A 21,658-nucleotide genomic window follows, 5' to 3' on the forward strand; every position below is an offset into this window, starting at 1 on the left:
CTTGAAACTGCCCTTCTGAGGTTGGAACTAAGACTTGATGTAAGTTATTCCTCCTTCATTGTTCTGGAGTGCATTTGGATCATTTGATAGCTCATGTCTAAAACTTGGGCTTTTTAAGCCCTACTTGAGGGTTTGAGAATGGTATTTAGTGTGAAGCTACAGTAATATACTGAGGGAATGCTGCATTATAAGAACCATTGTCATTTTGATACATTCATCTTGTGAGATCATAAAGAGCTCATACTGCAATTCACTGAGAAGCACTAGGATCCCCTGATGTTTACTTTATGTATTGCCCCATATTTTGTCAGTTTCTTAATTGGGAATCCTATTTTATGTATCAGCCTAACTCCATTGCACTTGCTGCTGAATTGGATGCTTGTGGACCTGGACTTGATCACAAAAATCTTGACTGACTGTCCATCCTGCATTGTCAGAGATCATTCAATAAAATATTAAACTGAGATTTTGCCTGCCTTCTTGAATGGACAACAAATATGTTGTGGCACCATTTCAAAGTAAAAAAGGGCTTATCACTGGAATCCTGGCCAATATTTATCTCACAATCAACATTGTAAGGATAGATTATATGTAGTATCATGTTGCTGTTTATGGGACCTTGCAACACATACATTGGATGTCACAAAACTTCAGAGTATTTGAACTTGGATATTAGACCATGAAAGGCACTGTATCAATATACATCTGTCTGTTTTATAAGTGCACAGCATTCAACCCATTATCGAGAGTGTGGTACTGGAAAAGCACAGCAGGTCAGGCAGCATCTGAGGAGCAGGAGAATCGATGTTTCGGGTATAAGCCCTTCATCAGTTTCCTCTGATGCTGCCTGACCTGCTGTGCTTTTCCAGCACCACACTCTCAACTCTGATTTCCAGCATCAGCAGTCCTGGCTTTCTCCTATTTCAGCCCATTATCCCATGCTTTTGAAAGAAATGTCAGTTTTAGTTGTCATCTCAGGTTCTTCCCCATGATTATGCAAGTTAGTCCACGATGAACACGCACTTACTTTTTGAATGTTTTGATGGAATCTGATCCCAAAGCAATTCAAATAGAGGACTCTAGGTCTTAATTCGCTGTGTGAAAATATTTCTCCAGGCTTTCCTTCCAGTTTTGTCTACCCATTTGCTTAAATCTATGACGTTTGTGAATTTTCTAGAACATATTTGTTTTTTTTTAGTCAGCTCTATCAAAATCCCTCCATCTTTAAAACCCCTGCAGTCTCCATTTAACCATCTCTGATGTAAAAAGAATTCTGCCAATTTTGCTACTCTCTCCATATAACTGAAGTCCCTCATTCCTGGTAAAGCTCCTCAGTTTCACCTCCAAAGCCTTGAAATCTTCCCTAAAGTGTGGTGCCCAGGTGATGATTAACCAGTCAATTATAAGGTTTTAGAATGATTCTGTGATTTTTGCACTCGTCTCCCCCCTTTTGTAAAACCAGGTATCTCAAAAACTTTCTGAACAGATTACTTGTTAGGTTGCAAGGTTTTTTTTAAAAATTAATTCCCAAGATGTGTGTGTCACTGGGCATCCCTAATTCTGCAGGGACAATTAAGTGTCGACCACATTTTTGTGGGCTCTGGGGTCACATGTCAGCAGTTTCCTTCTCTAAAGGGCATGAGTGAACATGTTTTTCCAATAACTGACAAGTTTCATGATCATCATTAGACTCCTAATTCTAGATATATATTGAATTCAGATTCCACTATCTGCCATGGCAGGATTCAAACCCAGGCCCCCAGAACATTATCAGGGTCTTTGGACTAATAGTCTAGTGGTAATACCACTAGCCATCACCACCCCAGTAGTTGACTGTAGAAATTATTTCTCAAGGGGTAGATTTTGAAAAGTAAAGAATAGCTTGTTTTAGTTTGGAGCATTAGACAATGCAGGATCAAACAGAACAATGTTAAAAGGCCACTTAGTTCTCGCATAGACAAAAAATGTCAACGCATAATTTCATTATTGGAAAACTGAATTATCACATGATTTTTTTGAAGAGCAGAAATGTGTACTGCTTATAGTTTGACATCCAGTAATGGAACTGCAGCCCATTGGAAGTATTAATGGAGGCATCTGTCTGCCCCCATTGCTTGTTTAATTGGAATTTTGGAACCTGTTCACTGTTTCAATTCCAAAACGCTCTGATTGCTCACTGGCATGCTGTGTTTTAGGAAATGGAAAGGATGGGTTCTATTTAAAAATGTAAATATAAAATAGTAAATAATCTTGGAAATGAAAAGATTTTGTTTGAGGCCATGGCACATTTTGTGTCAGAGTTGCTGCAGAGTTTTAATTGCCGGCTGGCAGATGTTTGATACCACTTTAGATGTTGGGCTTGATCTCCCCTTTACAACCCTTGAGCTTGTGGCTGTAGACCTTTGCTGTATTTTAAAAATACTTCGATGCATGATTTGGAATCTGTTCAAATATTTATCGTTGCAGATGAAGATTCACCAATGAAATAAAAATAGTTTGATCTAACTGCAATTGTCTTAGAATGAAGGGGTGCCAATTTAAGATTTGAGATAAGGAGGAATTTCTTCTCTGAATGTTGAGTCTTTGGAACTCCTTGCTCCATGCAGCTATGGGAATAGAGTCTTTGTGAACATTTAAGGTTGAGATAGACTCTGGATCAGTCAGGAGTTATGGGGAAAACGCAGGCAAGTGGTCATGAGGCGTATCAGATCAGCCCTGATCCTGTTGATTAGCAGAGCATGATTGAGAGTTCCTATTTCTTATGGTCTAATTGCGAAATTACAGTGGAACATTGGACTTAAAGCAGCCTCTGTCAACCTTACTCCTTCAAGCTGTTAGACTGGTTGGATATGCTACCAAGTGATGGAGCTTGTGATTGTGAGACCTTATTAAAGCTTCAGCACTGTCTTGTTACTCCCTTGTCACTGTGAGACCTTATCAAGGCTGCAGCACTGCACTGTGTCTCCCTTGTCACTGTGAGACCTTATCACAGTTGCAGCACTGTCCTGTTGCTCCCTTGTGACTGAGACCTTATCAAGGCTGCATCATTGCACTGTTTCTCTCTTGTCCTAATTTCCAGTGAGGGAATGGAAAGGAATGCAATTAAGATTTGAGATAATGTTAGCATTGGCAGATGTCTGGAGGAAAATTTTAAGGGCATACTATTAGTAAAACATGTTGATCACATTGGAAGTGTCTGGTGTGGTTCTTGCTAAATCTGAGAATTCCCACTTCAGGCTCCATGCTAGAAATAGAGCACAACAATTGAGGCAGGCATTGATGTGCGTACAGGTGGAGTACAGCCCTGTCTCTCAGGTAGGCATAGAAGATTCTGTGGTATGATTTCAAACAAGAATCATGATAGTACCTGATGATTATCATGTTTGCTGTTTGTGGGAATGAGCAGTGTTCATATTGGTGGCGGATTTGCTACATTACAACTTAGACTTCACTGTCTATAAAGCACTCAGATATAGCCAGTGATTACAAATGGCACAGTATGAAATGATTTTTTTATTCATGATCTTACATGAATAATTATTCTGATCTTATAGGATAGAAAGCTGAAATTTGGCTCATTGTGTCTGCTGACTCTTTGAAAGTTTTTCTTTGTCTATAATTTAAACAGAACTTTGAGTTTTTTTATTTCACCCTTCCCAACGTGACAAACCAATCTGAAGATGTGGGAGCAGAAGTAGGCCATTCAGCCCATTTAAGTCTGCTGCACCATTCAATGAGATCTGATAGTCCTTAACTCCATTTCTCTGCCTTTTCCCTATAACCCTTGATGCCATTTTTGATCAAAAACCTATCTATCTCAGTCTTGACTGCACTTAACAACTCAGCCTGACAGCCTCCTGTTATAAAGGATTTCACAAATTCACTACCCAACTGTGAAAATGCTTTGTCATCTTTGTCTTAAATGTGCGTCTCTTACTCTGAGGCTATGTCATTTGGTCCACCTCGCCATATCCACCCTGTCAAGTCCCCAAGAACCTTGTATGTTTCCAAATGTTTGGTTCTTAATCTTCTAAATTCCCGAAGTCCATACGAAATAGGAGCAGAATTAGGCCTTTGGGCCCATTGGGTCGGATCCACCATTCAATATGTTTCTCGACCCCATTCTCCTGCCTTCTCCCGTAGCCCTTACTAATCAAAAACCTTTCTATTTCTGTCAGAAAGACAGTCAATTGACATGGCCTCCCCAGCCGTCTGCAGCAATGAGTTTCCCAGGTTAACCTCCCTTGGCTGAAGAAATTCCTCCTCATCCCTTCACTCAAAGGCTGTGCGCTCAGGACCTAGTCTGTCCTACTAGTGGAAGCATCTCCTCCTCCTCCACACTATCCAAGCCTCTCAGTATTCCGTAAGCTTCAATGAGATTCTCCCCTCATCCTTCTAAACTTCATCGAGTACAGACCCAAAATCCTCATATCACTAACCGTACATCCCCAGGATTATGCTTGTAAATCTCCTCTGGACTCCTTTCAATGTCAGTGCATCATTCCTTAGATAGAGGGCTGAAAACTACTCTCAATGTTCCAAATGCAATCTGACCAGAGCCTTATTATATACATTCAGTAGTACATCTAGCCCTGTTGTGGTTCTGTTCGCCGAGCTGGGAATTTGTGTTGCAAACGTTTCGTCCCCTGTCTAGGTGACATCCTCAGTGCTTGGGAGCCTCCTGTGAAGCGCTTCTTTGATGTTTCCTCCGGCATTTATAGTGGTTTGTCTCTGCCGCTTCCGGTTGTCAGTTCCAGCTTCCTGCTGCAGTGGCCGGTATATTGGGTCCAGGTCAATGTGCTTATTGATTGAATCTGTGGATGAATGCCATGCCTCTAGGAATTCCCTGGCTGTTCTCTGTTTGGCTTGTCCTATAATAGTAGTGTTGTCCCAGTCGAACTCGTGTTGCTTGTCTTCTGAGCGTGTGGCTACTAAGGATAGCTGGTCGTGTCGTTTCGTGGCTAGTTAGTGTTCATGGATGGGGACCGTTAGCTGTCTTCCTGTTTGTCCGATGTAGTGTTTTGTGCAGTCCTTGCATGGGATTTTGTACACTACATTGGTTTTGCTCATGCTGGGTATCGGGTCCTTCGTCCTGGTGAGTTTGTTGTCTGAGCAAAACCAATGTAGTGTACAAAGTCCCATGCAAGGACCGCACAAAACACTACATAGGACAAACAGGAAGACAGCTAATGATCCGCATCCATGAACACCAACTAGCCACGAAACAGCACGACCAGCTATCCTTAGTAGCCACACACGCAGATGATAAGCAACATGAGTTTGACTGGGACAACACTACCATTATAGGACAAGCCAAACGAGAACAGCCAGGGAATTCCTAGAGGCATGGCATTCATCCACAGATTCAATCAATAAGCACATCGACTTGGACCCAATATACCGGCAACTGCAGCGGACAGCTAGAACTGACAACCAGAAGCGGCAGAGACAGGCCACTATAAATGCCAGAAGAAACATCACAGAAGCGCTTCACAGGAGGCTCCCAAGCACTGAGGATGTCACCTAGACAGGGGACGAAACGTCTGCAACACAAATTCCCAGCTCGGCGAACAGAACCACAACATCGAGCACCCGAGCTACAAATCTTCTCACAAACTTTGAACATCTAGCCCTCTTGAAATGAATGCTAACATTGCATTTGCCATCCTAACTGCCAACTGAACCCAGGTGCTATCTTTAAGAGAATCCTGAATTAGGAATTCTAAGTCTCGTTGTACTTCAGATTTCCAAAACTTTTACCCTTTCTTCCTACCAAAATGCATAAACCTCACACTTTCCCATATTGTGTTTCATTTGTTACTACTTTGTCTGCTATCCTGGCCTGTCAAAGTCCTTCTGCAGCCTCCTCACTTTCGCAACATTATCTGTCCCTCCATCTATCTTTGTGTCATCTACAAACTTAGCAACAATGCCCCCAATTCCTTCTTCCAGATTGTTAATATATAATGTGAATAGTTGTGGTCCTAACACTGACCCTTGTGGAACTCCACAAGTTCCCCTACTGCCATCCTGAAAAAGACCCCTTTAGCTCCACTCTCTTTCTTCTGCCAGTCAGCTTATATCCATGCTGTACTTTGCCCCAAACACCTTACCTTATTTAGCAGCCTCCTGTGCAACACTTTATTAAGACCTTCTGGAAATCATGTCGTCTTGCTCTCCTTTTCTAACTTGATTGTTACTTCCTCAAAGAATTTGAACAGGTTTACCAGGCATGACCGTCCCTTGACAAAGTTATGTTGACTCAACCCTACTTTCCCATGCATTTCCAAGTACTCTGCAATCACATCTTTAATAATAGACTCTAAAATCTTACCAATGACTGAGGTCAGGCCAACCTGTCTTCTGTCTCCCTCCCTTCTTAAAAAGGGGTGCTTCATTCCTGAAAGATCTCTGCCATTAATGTCTCCCCCATCTCCTCAGCTATCTCCTTCAGAACTCTTGGGTGTGATCCATCTGATCCAGGTGATTTATCAGATCTTTCAGTTTCTCCAACACCTTCTCCTTAGTGATGACCACTGCAGTCCTCTCTGTCCCCAATTCTCTTAAAGTTCTGGTGTCTTCCACTGCAAAAACTGATGCAAAATACCTATTCAGTTTCTCCGTCATTTCTTTGTTCCCTGTTATTAATTTTCCAGCTCATTTTCCAGTGGTCCAATGTCCATTCTTGCCTCTCCCTTTTCATGTATCTAAAAAAACTCTTGCAATATTCTTTTATATTATTAGTTAGCTTAACTTAATATTTCACCTTTCCCTTGTTGCTTTCTCATTCCTCTGACTTCCCAATGATTTTCACCCCATTGTTTGCTTTTTCTTTTGCTTTTATGCTGTCCCTGAGTCCCCATGTCAGCCATGGTTACCTTATCCTCTGAGTGTGTTTCTACTTGCTTGGGATGAATTTCTGCTGTGCCTGCCATGACCCCCAGAAACTCCTGCCATTGCTGCTCCACTGTCTTCCTGGTTAGACTTCCAACAGATGAAATACAATGTGGGAAAGTGTGAGGTTATGCACTTTGGTGGGAAGAATAGAGGGAAAAGGTTTGGAAATCTGAAGTACAAAGAGACTTACAAGTCCTAGTTCAGGATTCTCTGTCCTTCCAATCAACTCTGGCCAGCTCTTCCTTCATGTCTTTGTAGTCACCTTTACTCAAATGTAATACCATTATATCTGATAGAATTTACCCTGTGTTTTGAGAAGGGGAAGATTCAATCATATTGTGGTCACTGCCTGCTAGGGGTTCCTTTACCTAAAGTTCCTAATCAAGTCTGCCTCATTACACATCACCAAATCCAAAATTGCCTGTTCCCTAGTGGGTTCTACCACAAGCTGCTCCAAAAAAACATTTCCTAGACATCCCAAGAATTCCTTTTCTTGAGATTCTCTCCCAACCTGATTTTCTCAGTTCACCTGCATATTGAAGTACCGCATTATTATTGTACTAGTGCTGTTCATCCATGCCTTTTCTACCTCCTGGTTTATTTTCTGTTGCACGTCCTGAGTATTGCTAGGAGGCTTGTGCATAACTCCTGTCAAGCTCTTTTTTCCTTTGTGGTCTCTCAACTCCATCCAGATTCTACATCTTCCAACTCTGTATTGCTTCTTGCAATCGATTTAATTTCATGTTTATTGACTAACAAAACAACTTTGCCCCATTTCCATAGAACTCATATCCTTGGATATTTAGTTCCCTGCCTTGATCCTCTTGCAGGAGAAAGTGAGGACTGCAGATGCTGGAAATCAGAGTTGAGAGTCTGGTGCTGGAAAAGCACAGCCGGTCAGGCAGCATCCGAGGTGCAGGAGAGTCAATGCTTCTGGCATCGTTTCCTGATGAAGGGCTAATGCCCGAAACGTCAATTCCCTTGATCCTCTTGCAGCCACATCTCTGTACTGCCTGCATTTAAATACAACACCCTCAGTCCTTGTTGATGGCCCCACTTCTCGTAGTTGTCCCTTTATCTGCTGTGCCTGAAGTTAGATTCCTAAGCCTTCCATACTCTCTCTCTCCTATTACTTGTTCTGGAAACTTTGATAACCTCTGCTAACCCCTTCCCCACTTCAACGTTTCCCACAATTTTTCATACAACCGAACCTAACTGTTTAGTTTATAGACCTATCCACAGATCTAGTTATGAAATTTTCCAGAACTCCGGACCCGGCATGATTCAGGTGGAGCCTGTCCATTGGGACAACTCCCTCCATCCTCAGTCCTGGTGCCAATTTCACATGAATTCTAACCCATTTCTCCCACACCAATCATTGGAGCATTCAATGTTTTTAATGGACCTTTGTGCAAATTGACTGTTGTGTTTCCGGATGCTGCAGCAGTCGCTACACTTAAAAAAAAATCACTGACTTTGAAGTGTCTTGCGTTTTCCTGAGATCAACAAGTACAAAATAAATACAATTTTTTTAACTATTATTGTAACCACATTCTACCACCATCTTAATCATTCAAACTGCTAATGACAAAGCTATTGTCATACAGTCATAGAATCATAGAGTCATACAGCACAGAAACAGACCCTTCGGTCCAACTAGTCCATGCCAACCAAATTTCCCAAACTAAACTAGTCCCACTTGCCTACATGTGACCCATATCCCCCTAAACCTTTCTTATTCATTTACTTATCCAAATGTCTTCTAAATGTTATAATAGTACCTGCATACACCACTTCCTCTGGCAGTTCATTTTGCATACAAACTAACCTCTGTGTGAAAAAGTAGCCCTTCAGGTCCCTTTTCAATCTTTCTCCTCCCACCTTAAAAATATGATTAGATTAGATTACTTACAGTGTGAAAACAGGCCCTTTGGCCCAACAAGTCCACACTGACTTGCCGAAGCACAGCCCAACCAGACCCATTCCCCTACACCTAACACAACAGGCAATTTAGCACGACCAATTCACCTGACCTGCACATTTTTGGACTGTGGGAGGAAACCGGAGCACACCCACGCAGACACGGGGCGAATGTGCACAGTCATTCGCCTGGGCAGGAATTGAACTCGGGGCTCTGGCGCTGTGAGGCAGCAGTGCTAACCACTGTGCCACCATGCCGCCTGTCTGGTTTGAACTCCCTCACCTTAGGGAAAAGACCTTTTGCTATTCACCTTATCTGTGCCCCTCATGATGTTATAAACCTCTATAAGGTCACCCCTCAATCTCCCATGCTTCAATGTAAAAGGTCCTGAACAGCACAGGTAGCTTAGTGGTTAGCACTACTGCCTCACAGCACCAAGGACCCAGGTTCGGTTCCAGCCTCTGGTAACGTCTGTGTGGAGTTGCACATTCTCCCTATGACTGCAGGTTTCCATCAGTGCTCCAGTTTCCTTCCAAAATCCAAGGACATGCCAGTCAGATGGATTAGCCAAAGTGTCCAGGGGTGTACAGGTTGGGTGGATTAGCCATGGTAAGTGCAGGATTATAAGGATAGGGTGGGGACAGTGAGATGCTCTTTGGAGGGCAAGTGCAGCCTCAATGGCCTGTTTCCACACTGTAGGCTGCTTCCACAGCCTATCCTTATAAACTCAAACCCTCCAGTCCTGGCAATATACTTGTAAAGTCTTCTGAGCCTCTCCAATTTACTCATATCCTTCCAATAGCAGGGCAACCAGAACTGTGCATAGTACTCCAAAGGTGGCCTTACCAACATCCTGTAAAACCTCAACATGATGTTGAGCTCCTATACTTATTGGTCTGAGCAATGAAGACAAGTGTACTAACTCACCCTGTCTACTTGTTACACAACTTGCAAAGAACTATGTTCCTGAAGCCCTAGGTCTCTTTTTTTTTGACTACACTACCCAGGGCCATACCATTAACTATATTATTCTTGCCCTTGTTCATCTTACTAAAATGCAATACCTCATTATTTAACACAAATTAAACTCCATCTGCTACTCCTCAGTCCATTGGCCCAATAGATTGAGATCCCTTTGTAATCTTGGATAACTCTTTTCACTATACCACCAATTTTGGTGTCACTGCAAACGTACTAACCATGCCTCTTAAATTCTTATCCAAATCGGTTGTTTAAATGACAAACAACAGTGGGCTCTAGCACCGATCCTTACAGACCACTACTGGTCATAGCTCTCCAGTCTGAAAACCAACCCTCCAGCACCACCCACCATCTGCTAACTTCAAGCCAATTTTGTATCCAATTAGCAAGCTGTCCCTGAATCCTATGTGATCTAACTTTACGAACCAGTCATCATGTGAAACCTTGCCAAAGGCTTTACTATAGTCCATGTAGACAACTTCTACCGTTGTGCCCTCATCTATTGTTTTGGTCATGTCCTCAAAAAATTCAGGATTGTGAGACATGACTTCCCATGTACAAAGCCATGCTGCCTATCCCTTTCCAAACGTGTGGAAATCCTTTCTCTGAGAATCCCCTCCAACACCACTGATGCCAGACTGACTGATCTATTGTGCCAGGCTTCTCCTTACAGCCTTTCATCAATATAGGCCCAACATTAGCCAAACTCCAGTCCTCCAGCACCTCACCGTGGCTGTAGATGACACAAATATCTCTACTAGAGGCACTGCAATTTTCTTCCCTAACTTCCCACAACATCCTTGGATATGCTTGATCAGGTCCAGGAGATTATTCCAACTTTGTTTTTAAGACCTCTAGTACTTCCTCCTCCGTAATGTTGACCATTCAGTTCAAGAAGAATGTAAATGTGTTCAATTAATCCTGCAGGGGCTTGATTAAATTATTTTCAATGTATTCAGTAAATTAAAGTGTTGACAATGTTGCAATCACTAATGATAAAAATCACTGATCCATTTTAAAAAAAATTATAGACTACTCTTGGCACAATTTAAATTAAAGCTGATTGACTTTGTTCTTTTAGATTATTACTTTTTGGACATCTGTAGAATTTGATTTCTGGTATTAACTTGTTTTGTAATCACCCTGTTTGAAAGTTGCCTTTCAAATGAAGTCAAAGTCTTGTTCTGGCCTTGTGGGAGGAGCTGTGGGCCTGTGTTCACACAGCCATATTGCTGTTTATCCCTTTACGTGCATGCATAAGAGGACCTTCAAACACTTGCTGGGGGCCAGGAGTGGGGATGAAAGGCAGGGAAGGATGGCAGGACAATGATATTACTTGAAACAAACACGATTTAAAACCAAAGTAGTTATTCCAGATTCAGAGCAATTATTGTCAGTTCTCATTGTGTTGGGGTGTTTATAATTAACTTGTAGGACTGTGGAAGCCCATTAAAATGACAAATCATTTTGAACACTTTTTCCAATATTTGCCATTCTATCAACTATCAGATTACTAGTGTATGTGTGGTTTATTAGGAAATTTCACACCGAGACTGTAGAATGTTAAGCAACATAGCCAAAACATGAGAATATAAGCCAAGGGAGGTCACGATCAAACTGTACTGCACTCTAGTCAAACTAAATTTTGAGTACTGTTTACAGTTCTAGTCACTGAGAAACAAGGCAATATTCAAGTGCTGGCAGAATTTCAAAGTTGATTCCTAGTAACAAGTCTGCGTTACAAGAATAGATAAGAGACATGGGCTTTCTGCCCTGGATAGCAAGAGGCATGGGCTTTACACCGTGGGCAGTAAGCATCTGAGAAGGGATCCGAAAGAGGCTTGCAACAATCAATACCATGAGTGTAGGATAAAGGGAGACAGAAATAAGTTAATAGCAGTAACCTTAGGACTGATTTCGGGAGGTTCTTCGTAATGTGCAGCATCAGTCATTGAAAGAGGCTTCCCGGCAAAGTAATAGGAATAAATGTTCCTGGATCAATTAGCCAATTAAATGGGAAACATACGTTTGTAGTTAACAGCTGAATTAAAATGATCCAAATAGCCATAGTATCTTGACGTTTTGTGGAAATAAATCCATCTGTCATTGTGATTTAACACCGAATGTAGGCTTTAAGTGAATAAAGATTGGAGGATTGAGATAATTTGGTCAGGGTAAGGAGACATGAGTCAAACTCCATTTTAGAATTATACATTGTGTATTTTTACATTCACATCATAAATTAAATTGTCCACACTAATAATGGAAATTGTTTAAGTGAACTTCTCATGCTGCAATTACATCCTCTGCCATTGGTACTGTAATGCTTCCAATGGCAGGATGTAATCTGGGTATGACAGTTGTATAAAGCCAATTTCCATTATGGGTATAGAGTGTGTGGTAATTAATACTGGAAAATAAGGAAATGGTGAACATTTTACATTGGTCATCATTGTTGAGGATACAAATAACATCCCAGAAATAGAAAGTTAACTGTACTGAAGTTCAGCCACACCAACAATGTTTTCCTAGTTCTTTTCCCTAGGGTGGGTAAGTCCAAAACTATGGTGCATATTTTTTAGGTTGAGAAGAGAAAGATTTGAAAAAGCACACAAGAGGCAACTTTTTTTTACATAGAGTTGTTTGTATGTGGAATGAACTGCTGGAGGAAGCAGTGGATGCAGGTACTGTTACAACATTTAGGAAGATATTTGGATCAGTACATGGATAGGAAAGGTTTGGAGGGATGGGGCCGCAAGTGGGACTAGTTTGGTTTGGGATTATGGTCAGCATGGAATAGTTGGACCAAAGGGTCTATAACTGCCACTAGTACAGTTCAAGTGTAAGTACCTCTGAATTAAACACAGATCCCAAACCCCTCCCGTCCAGCCACCAGCCCCACCTCCAGGATCTCGTCTGCTCCTATTCCTGCCTAAACCTTGCAGCTCAGTTTCTCAAGGAACAGAAGAGGCCCAAAGATCACCACAGAATCCTGAAACCAATACATCACCACCACGACCAGCTCAGACATGAACCTTATCAAGGAATCTGACATTAGATTACCAAGCACCAGGATAGGGACGCAGTCCTGAAACAATTAATAAATGTTTGATAGTTTCTCTCTACAAGCAGTCAGGGAAATTTTCAGATTAAAAGTAATCCCTCAGAAGCACCCTTTAAGGGAAGTAAATCAGAACTTTACAATATCTCCAGAGTTGGGAACTACTTCAAGATGGTTCCTGATGGAACAGAATCACCCATCAGCAAGTTTCAACTTCTCAGGAGATTTGCACAGTCAGCTGCATAGCGACATAGCTGCACTAGGAGTTCCACATGTCCCAATGGGATGTGGTGTTGTTAGCAGTAATAGATGGGGCCGCTGCTCCAAAGAAAATAATATTGAGTGCATTGAAATTATTTGCACTATTCAATACTGACCCACTACAAAAAAAAACAATTCTCCAATCATAATAAAATGGCTGAAGTATGCCTATAGTTTCTGACACCAGGTTGCATTATTTCATTGTTGCATTGATTATTTCAGCTCCCCAAGTACATAAATATCACCAAATACAATTGTTGACAATGATATCAGATCAGTGGTAACAGTTATGATTTATAACCAATTTGTCATTTTCTGACATTCTCTTCATTAGGTTCATATTCTGTTGCATCATGGAGGAGCTGGATCTTAAACAGTAGATAGTCAATTGTTTAGTCTGGGAATTAGTTTATTTGTATGTTGGAGTAGAGTGAATCATTACTGTCAAACTTGATAAATGTTCTTCCATTAAGTTATCTAATTACAATATGGAGCAAATCCAAATGCTGGAGAATTTGTGCAAAAACTCTTGCTTTTTTTCCATAAATAACTTTTGCCAGGATCACGGTTCGCAGTCCTAGCAAAAATAGAACTGTTACTTCCAAGTAGACTTCAAATTAAGTTTTGAACATCAGTTAAAAATGATAACTAACAAGTATTTTGTCACAAACTATTTCACAAGTTTAAAATAGTATTATAAAAATCCAAAAGGTTTTCAGTTGTCTCAGTTGGACTTTTTGAACCCAGTGCTTTGCACTCCTTTTGACTTAAGAATATTACAGCTTAGAGTCAATAGGTAATGTTTACATTTAAAATGGTGCATTTTCCAGCTCTAACATCAGTCGTGCAAAAAGCCCATTTAATCTACAAAGACCTCTCTAGCCAGTGCCGGATTATGCTAACATGGGCTCTCAGTGTTTGTGATTTAATTAGGTGCTTGCTGTAGCTCAGTTGATAATTTTCTCAGCGCTCTGAGCAAGGAAAGTCAAGACTTCAAATCCCACTCTAGAATTTGAACACCAGAATCAAAGTACACTGGCGATGTTATCTTTCAGCGCAGTCCCATTGCATCATTTTAAAGAAGATAAGTTATTCTTAGTTGCTTGGCTACTATTTCAACATGAATTAATATTATTCAAAAAAGCTTGACCATTAACACATTGCTGTTTGTGGGACTTTGCTATGTGCAAATTGGCTGCTGCATTTCCTACATTACAGCATTGACTACACTTCAAACTGTTCTACTGGCTGTATTTGTGAAAGGTAGATAAAATGGAAGGTTTTTTTAATATTGATTTCATACTTAAGGGAATGCTAATTTTCTTCTCCAAATGTCTCTAAATAGCTACCAATCCGACTTCTTTTCAAAGGTGTGATTATGCTTCAATTAACTACTTTCTCTGCAAACATATGCATACCCATGATGTTGTGGGAAATTTTATTTTCTTACTCCAGTATTGTTCAGAACTCTTATAACTGTACAATCTAAATGTATTCTGAGTTTTATTTCACCGATAATATCACAAGCATAAAACAAATGAGAAACAAATCAGTCTTGTAATCGAAAAATAGGCTCTACAGATTTGCAGACAGGCACTGTTTAATTATTTTTTGTAAAGTGATTTGATAATTAGCAGTAAAAATGATATTGAATTAGATTCTAAACAAAGTTTTGAAAATATGCAATATTTTAAAATATTCCTTTTGCAGTCAAGAGTGTTCTGAGTAGAAAAAACACAGTAAAATAAATACATGGAGCCAACAGTAAAACCAACAGAAGCTGTTCTGAATGGATTCCATGATACAGTAGTAGTTGTGTGTGAATAAACTGTAACTGCTGGAAAACTGGAAGATTTTATTTAACAATATATAATACATTTTGTTCACATTGCACTGTAAAAGCTGACACCTATTGTATAATAAATGTGTGCCGTTTACATAGCTGGAATATTAACTGAGAGAACAGATGCAGGAATGTTGACTGCAGTATCACAACTGGCCCTGTTTTCAATTTTTGGCAAACCTACATAGGAATTGACAACAAAAGCCAAGCCCAGATGAGAACTACTCTGTTTTTAGAAACTCTCAAAATTACATTTTCTCTGTCGTGTAAAAATCTTAACTGTGCCCTGGAACTAATATAGCAAACTATTAGTTTGCTAATCATGAACTGCCGTTAAGTTTTGATAAAAATTATTTTCCTATTTTAAAATGGCTGCTCAGATGGTCACTTTTTAAAAATTGATTTTTAGAAACATTCATGTCAAATGCAAAGTTATTTTCTTCACTAATAGAATAATATAGGAAGGGTGTTATTAAACTGCAAAGGGTGCAAAAAAAGATTTACAAGGATGTCACCTGGACTGGAAAGTTTGAGTCCTAAGGAGAGGCTGGATAGGTTGGGACTTTTTTTCCCTGGATGTAGGAGGCTAAGGGGTGACCTTATGCAGGTTTATAAAATCATGACTGGCATACATAAGGTGAATAGCCCAAGGTATTTTTCCAATGGTAGGGGAGTCCAAAACTAGAAGGTAGTTTTTTACCTCCGTTTTAAAGCACAATGGTCAATAGGCAATTGATGATTTGTGTTTCTGATGAAAAACTATAAAACATGACAAAAGACTGCAGCCTGCTTTTAGGAGGTAATATTAAATTCTACGGCATGTGAATGTGGTATTAAAAATTAAAATTCTCCTTTTTATTTTTGAGGATTGCAATGCCTTTTACAAAAAAGAAACCGTATTAAATTTCCCATTGAATTTATTCATTTATCTATATCAGAGAGTTGGAGATAGGGACCAAATGTAGTGTGTCAAATGCGTAGCTGACCTAAAGCTAAGTGGGAATATTAGTTGTGAGGAAGATGTGAACTGGCTTTGGGTAGATTTGGGCATGTTTAGTGGAGCAAGAACATGGCATATTATGTGGAAAAAATGTGAGGGTATCCACTCTGATAAGAGAAGCAGATGCACAAAGTATTTCCTAAATGGTAAGAGGCTGGCAAGTGTAGATGTACAAAGGACCTACGTGTCCTTGTCAGTAATTCACTGAAGGCTAAAAAAAAGAGATGCAGCACAGTATTAAGAAGGCTAATGGGATGGTAGCTTTGATTGCAAGAAGATTTGAGTATGAGTAGTGAAGTCTTACTTCAGTTGTATAGGAGCTTGATTAGATCACATCTGGAGCACTGCGTGCAGTTTTGGTCTCTTTATCTCAGAAAAGATATTGCCATAGAGCGAGTGCAACAAATGTTCACCAGACCTTTTCCCAGGCTGGTGAGAATATCCTATAAAGAGAAATTGGGTAAACTGGACCTGTATCCTCTTAAAGTATTGAAGAATGGAAGATGATCTCATTGAAACCTGAAAAATTGTTAAATAGAATCAGAAGTCAGTCAGTCTCATGAACTTTTGTTGCAATTCCTCTATGGCAATTATCTCCTCCTTTAGGCAAGGAGAACAAAAGTGGACACAATAACTGTGGGTGGCACGGTGGCTCAGTGGTTAGCACTGCTGCCTCACAGCTCCAGGGACCCGGGTTCAATTCCAGCCTCTGGTGACTGTCTGTGTGGAGTTTGTATATTCTCTCTGTGTCTGTGTGGGTTTGCTCCAGTTTCCTCCCACAATCCAAAGATGTGCAGGTTAGGTGGATTGTCCATGCTAAATTGTCCACAGTGCTAGGTGCATTAGTCAGAGGTAGTTGGGTCTGGGTGGTTTACTCTTCGGAGGATTGGTGTGGACTTGTTGGGCCGAAGGGCCTGTTTCCACACTAAGAATCTAATCCAGCTGCACTCTCACCAAGGCTTGATCCAATTGCAGCAAAACACTAATATTCCTGTTCTCAAATCTTCTAACAATAAAGAGCAATATACCATTTCCTTTCCTAACTCTTTACTGCACTTTAGTGTTGTCTTTTCATAACTCATGAATTAGGGCGTCCAAGTATATTATATTCAATTTCCATCTTGATTTTGCGCAATTAGTCTGTGTAAATCTCCTTGAAGCATCTTTGCATCCTCCACACAACTCACATTCCCACCCAGTATTGTGTTGTCAACAAACTTGGAAATATTACAGTTGGTTCCCACATTCCAATGAGTCATTGTTATTGACTGCAAAATGCTGGGCTCTCTGTGAGTTTAGACATTACCCATTTATTCTTGCACTTGCCGTCCATTAAGCAATTCTCAATCCATGCAAGTATGTACACCTAGTATCATGCTTCAATTGTGTGGGCCCTATCAAAAGCATTCTGAAAATCCTAACATGCCATATCCACTGACTCCCCCTTATCTATTCCACTAGTTACAAATCCATCAAACTCCAATGTCTATTAAACAGGATTTCTTTCCATTTATCTATATTGACCCTGCTGAATTTTATCATTTTTTTAAAAAAAAATGTCCAGTTATCACATGCTTTGTAATAGATTCTGATATGGAAGGGCTCTTGTGGTGCATTGGTAGTGTCCTTAGCCCTGAACCAGGAAGCTTTGGTTCAAGTCCTACTTGCTCCATATGTGTATCACAATACATCTCAACATAGAAATATTGAGATTCAGGCACTTTCCCTGTCATTGATGTCAGGGTTATTGAACTGTCAACCCAGTTTTCTTTCTGCTTTCTTTCAAAAATAGTGTATCCTTCCAATCTTCAGGAACCATTGCAACATCCATAGAATTTTGGAAGATGACCACCAATGCATCCACTGTCTTACAGCCAACTCTTTGACCTCCCTGGGATGTAGATTATCAAGTCCTGGGGCACCAAACTTCAGTCACAGTAATTTCCACACTATTGCCTTCTAATTAATTCTGGGTAATGACATGAGAGCAACAGAATATGCACATGCTTAGGGTTTTTAATTAAAAGAATTTATATAAATGAGCAATTGATAAGTGGTATCTCAGGTGAAAAAGTATCAATCAAGAAGTAACAACAGAAAATCAGACAGCAAGAAGAAACAGTCGATAAATTCCATAATATGTAAACCTGATGTGTACATGATGAGATGAGTTTCAATAATCTCTGCTGTCTCACAACAGCAAATAGTTCTCATGCCAGATGATTGATTAAGTTGTTTTTGTTTTGAAAGGTTACTTGGTTTTATTGGACGATTGGTTCACTGACTACGTCTTCGAAGTGGTTGTTGACAAAAAATACATATCAGCAGAGGTTTTGAAAATAATGGAGCAGGAACCCAAAGTTCTTCCAGCCTGGGATCCAATGGGCGCTCTGGCATGAACACCCAAGATGCTGTACAAGGATGATTTCACATTACACAAGCAAATCTTTTCAAGTTACGAAGAAAAATATATTCATTCTTACATTTAGCTGGAACTTTCTTCTCACTATTATGAACGATCGTCGGAAGAAACAAAATTGTTGACTTTTCACAGAAGTATTCCTCAGAAAAAAGACACATTTTGCCTAAACTACTTAATCTCGCAATCATCAACATCATTTACAAATACCAATGCAAAGGGAAAACAATATTCTGTTTGAGAGGAGAATGCTGATAGATTAGTAAATGGGCTCTGACTGTACAGCGTGGGGATTGCACTATTTTGATGATGACTGACCGTTAACTGCCAAGCTTTATTTACATTTTAAACCAAGAATGTTTACTCTGATAAGGCATTGACTCAACAAGAGAAATAAACCAGAAAATGGCTGTCACCTATTTGTTGATTTGATACAGATACAATGCATGTATACATTCAAAATGCAAGACCCTGTATATTAATATACCTATGTTTCAGTCTGCGCAAGTGCACCACACTGCACAATTAATTGACAATCCTCGATTGTTCCTTGCCTGTTGCAACAGAGCAGCTCTACCCTTCAGCCATTCACTGCCAGCAAACTACTGACCCCATCCGACCAGCATGTGCTTACAAAACCCCAAAACAGTTTCCAATGCTAGATATGATTGGATAACATTTATGAAATAATTGCGTGTGCAAGAATTAATCCTAAAATTTAGGATGGTCAGTCAGATCTGCAATGTAGTTGCTACATGCTGGAAGCTACATATATTAATGTACATGGATCTGCACTTTGCAGACAGTAACAACATGTGCATATGATTCACTTGTTTCAACTCAAAAAAATAGCAGCCATTCTCTGGTACAATTCTTAGATATATTTAAGAAAGAGATCAATAAATGTTTGGATTCTAAAGGCATGAAGTGATATGAGGAGAAAACAAGAATATGGCATTGAGATAGAAGATTAGCCAATTGAATGGGAGAACAGACTTGAAGGGCCAAATGGTCTGAGTTTCTATGTTTCCTTGTCAGTGTCTTGACCAATCAGACACACCCTCTTGGTGTAAAATATAAACAAAGCTTGGCAGTTGGCTGTTAGTCACTATTAACTGGTGCATTGCCCATGGAAGTACCAATCCCCTTGTCAATCAGTCAGCACACTCCTAAAGTTTAAGTCTTGTTTTCCCTTTCCACAGATATTTCTTGTGAATGGTCCTAATGAGTGCAAAATGAAAGACTTTGACAAAATGTGTATTTTTTCTCAAATTCCATACCACCAAATGACTATTTGTATTCCTGTTTTGTTGTCCTAATGTTTAATGTCATTCAATAGATTGCGTCCTTTTACAACTTTAACAAAAACTGGTCAATACTTTCAGTAAATATGCCTCAAGTGTATTATTTGCTTGTTAATTAGATTTGTTATGTTTCTCAAGAGAAGGAACAAAGCTGTTTCAGAACAAACACCCAGCGACTGCATCAAGTCATCTCTGATCAAGTGTAATGTGAGGTAGATGCAGTGAAAGCTGCCATTTTATGTCTCTGAGTTGGTGTTTCTCTATTCTTAACCATGAGAAAAGTCTGTGTCAGGTAATGACTATGTAAAGTACTGTCTGTTAGCAAAAGATGTTTTTAAATCCCTGTTTTTTTTTTGTAACTGCATTCTGGTACATATTCCCGAAGGAGAATGTGCATGGTGAGGAACATTATCCCCTCTGTGGTGTGTCTGTAGCTGGAAGGACATGTTATGAGGTGGGAGGGTGGCATAGCAATATTCTGTTGTCTTCCCGCCTCTGCCAAAATTAAGTCTGGGTGGGAAGACCCATGGCCAACTTCCTATCTTGCAGCCAAAGTGGGGCCTATAAATGGGCACTTACCGACCACTTAAAGATCTCACCTTGCCACTGTTAGTATTAACCCTGTGACAGAGAGGACAAGAAGCAAGCCATCGCAGTCTGCCTCTGGCCTCCTCCTGGGTGCAGTTGAGAAGTCCTTTGTGCAAACGATACTCGCTGCCTGCTCAAGGGATCTATAAGTGAAGAAGGCCTGCTGAATGCTACACCTTACTGCGGACACCACCCCGCACCTTCCACAACCCCCAGTCTGCAAAATCCCTCTCACTATCACTCACCTCTGATCTGGATGTCTCTGGGATTCTGGGCTTTTGTTGACCATCATGAACGCCTCCCCCATTGACAATGCTGAGCACAAAAAGCTGCTGGCCTCTGATTGACTGGCAGCTCCCTGTCAATAGCACTTTCTGCCCTGGGAGCGTCTTCCAGCAGAGGTCTCCTTATTGCTTGAGTAGCATATATAATACTACTAGTGGGACATTCCCTGGAGAGCCAACTGCTGTTCCTACTCTCTAGTTGACTGGCAATCCCCCACATCCATGCTGTTTCATATCTCATCACATTCACATTTTCCATTGCTCCTGGTCTGAACTTGTAACAAAAGAATTTGTTCCAATCCATCAAATGTGTTTTTAAAACAAAAACCAACCATTTTCTACCAATTTTCAGCATTCATTCGCTCTTTGGTCATTGTTCTTTCCCCTCTCCTTGAATCTTCCAAGGGCAATGACTCTCCGCTCCAAGGGAGGGTGAGAAGTCTTGTTCCTGGTCACTGCTAAGGCCGCAATTAAGCCAATTGCTAGGATGGGTACAAATGATCTTGTATGACGCACCTTCAAATTCCTTACCTACCTCTACCTGACATCCTCTTTGAAGTGTGCAACAGGAATTCTGGAATTCACTACATGGGAATTGCCCTTTGCTTTCATTTGGAATTATTTGTTGTCCCAATGGATTGCAGAGTGTCATTCTTTGTTTACTTTTAATGTGATACAAATAAAAGTCCACTCTTAGAAACTGAGTTTGGGGAAACAAGAGAGGAAATCTGACAATCAGATTGCCACACTAGCAGGTTCCATACTGTGCATGCTTGTGTAAATGTTGGTGCTGATTAGAGTGTGTAGAGACAAAGATGAGAAGCATTACATTGCTATTGAAGTACTAGAATAAAGATGAAAGCTAGGCATAGCAACTTCTTCCTGTTTTTATTTGGTATTTTATTGCCGTTTAAAACTGCAAGTCTTCTTCTAAAGCATTAACTATTCACATGGAATTCTTCTCTTTGCCTTAAACTCTTAAGTCTCTTGGCACATCCAAGATCCAGGAGTAGGCCGATTGATCCAATATTCCAGTTGGTCAAGAGCCCATATAATCAATGTAAACTGTAATAGAAATGTAATGCAGCGGTTATACACA

At 40.3% G+C, this 21,658-nt stretch overlaps 1 protein-coding gene across 1 annotated transcript in view; it reads left to right on the forward strand.

Moving 5' to 3' along the window:
- Positions 1 to 21,434, forward strand: part of blmh (bleomycin hydrolase) — an 88,707-nt gene extending 67,273 nt beyond the window's left edge. The window contains exon 12 of the mRNA XM_072589720.1: positions 18,215 to 21,434. Within this exon, the coding sequence (XP_072445821.1) occupies positions 18,215 to 18,363 (149 nt within the window). The 3' untranslated portion in view covers positions 18,364 to 21,434. The remainder of the gene's footprint in view (positions 1 to 18,214) is intronic.
- Positions 21,435 to 21,658: the final 224 nt, after the last annotated feature.

This window comes from Chiloscyllium punctatum, chromosome 19 (assembly GCF_047496795.1).
Source record: "Chiloscyllium punctatum isolate Juve2018m chromosome 19, sChiPun1.3, whole genome shotgun sequence".
Taxonomy (NCBI): Eukaryota; Metazoa; Chordata; class Chondrichthyes; order Orectolobiformes; family Hemiscylliidae; genus Chiloscyllium; species Chiloscyllium punctatum.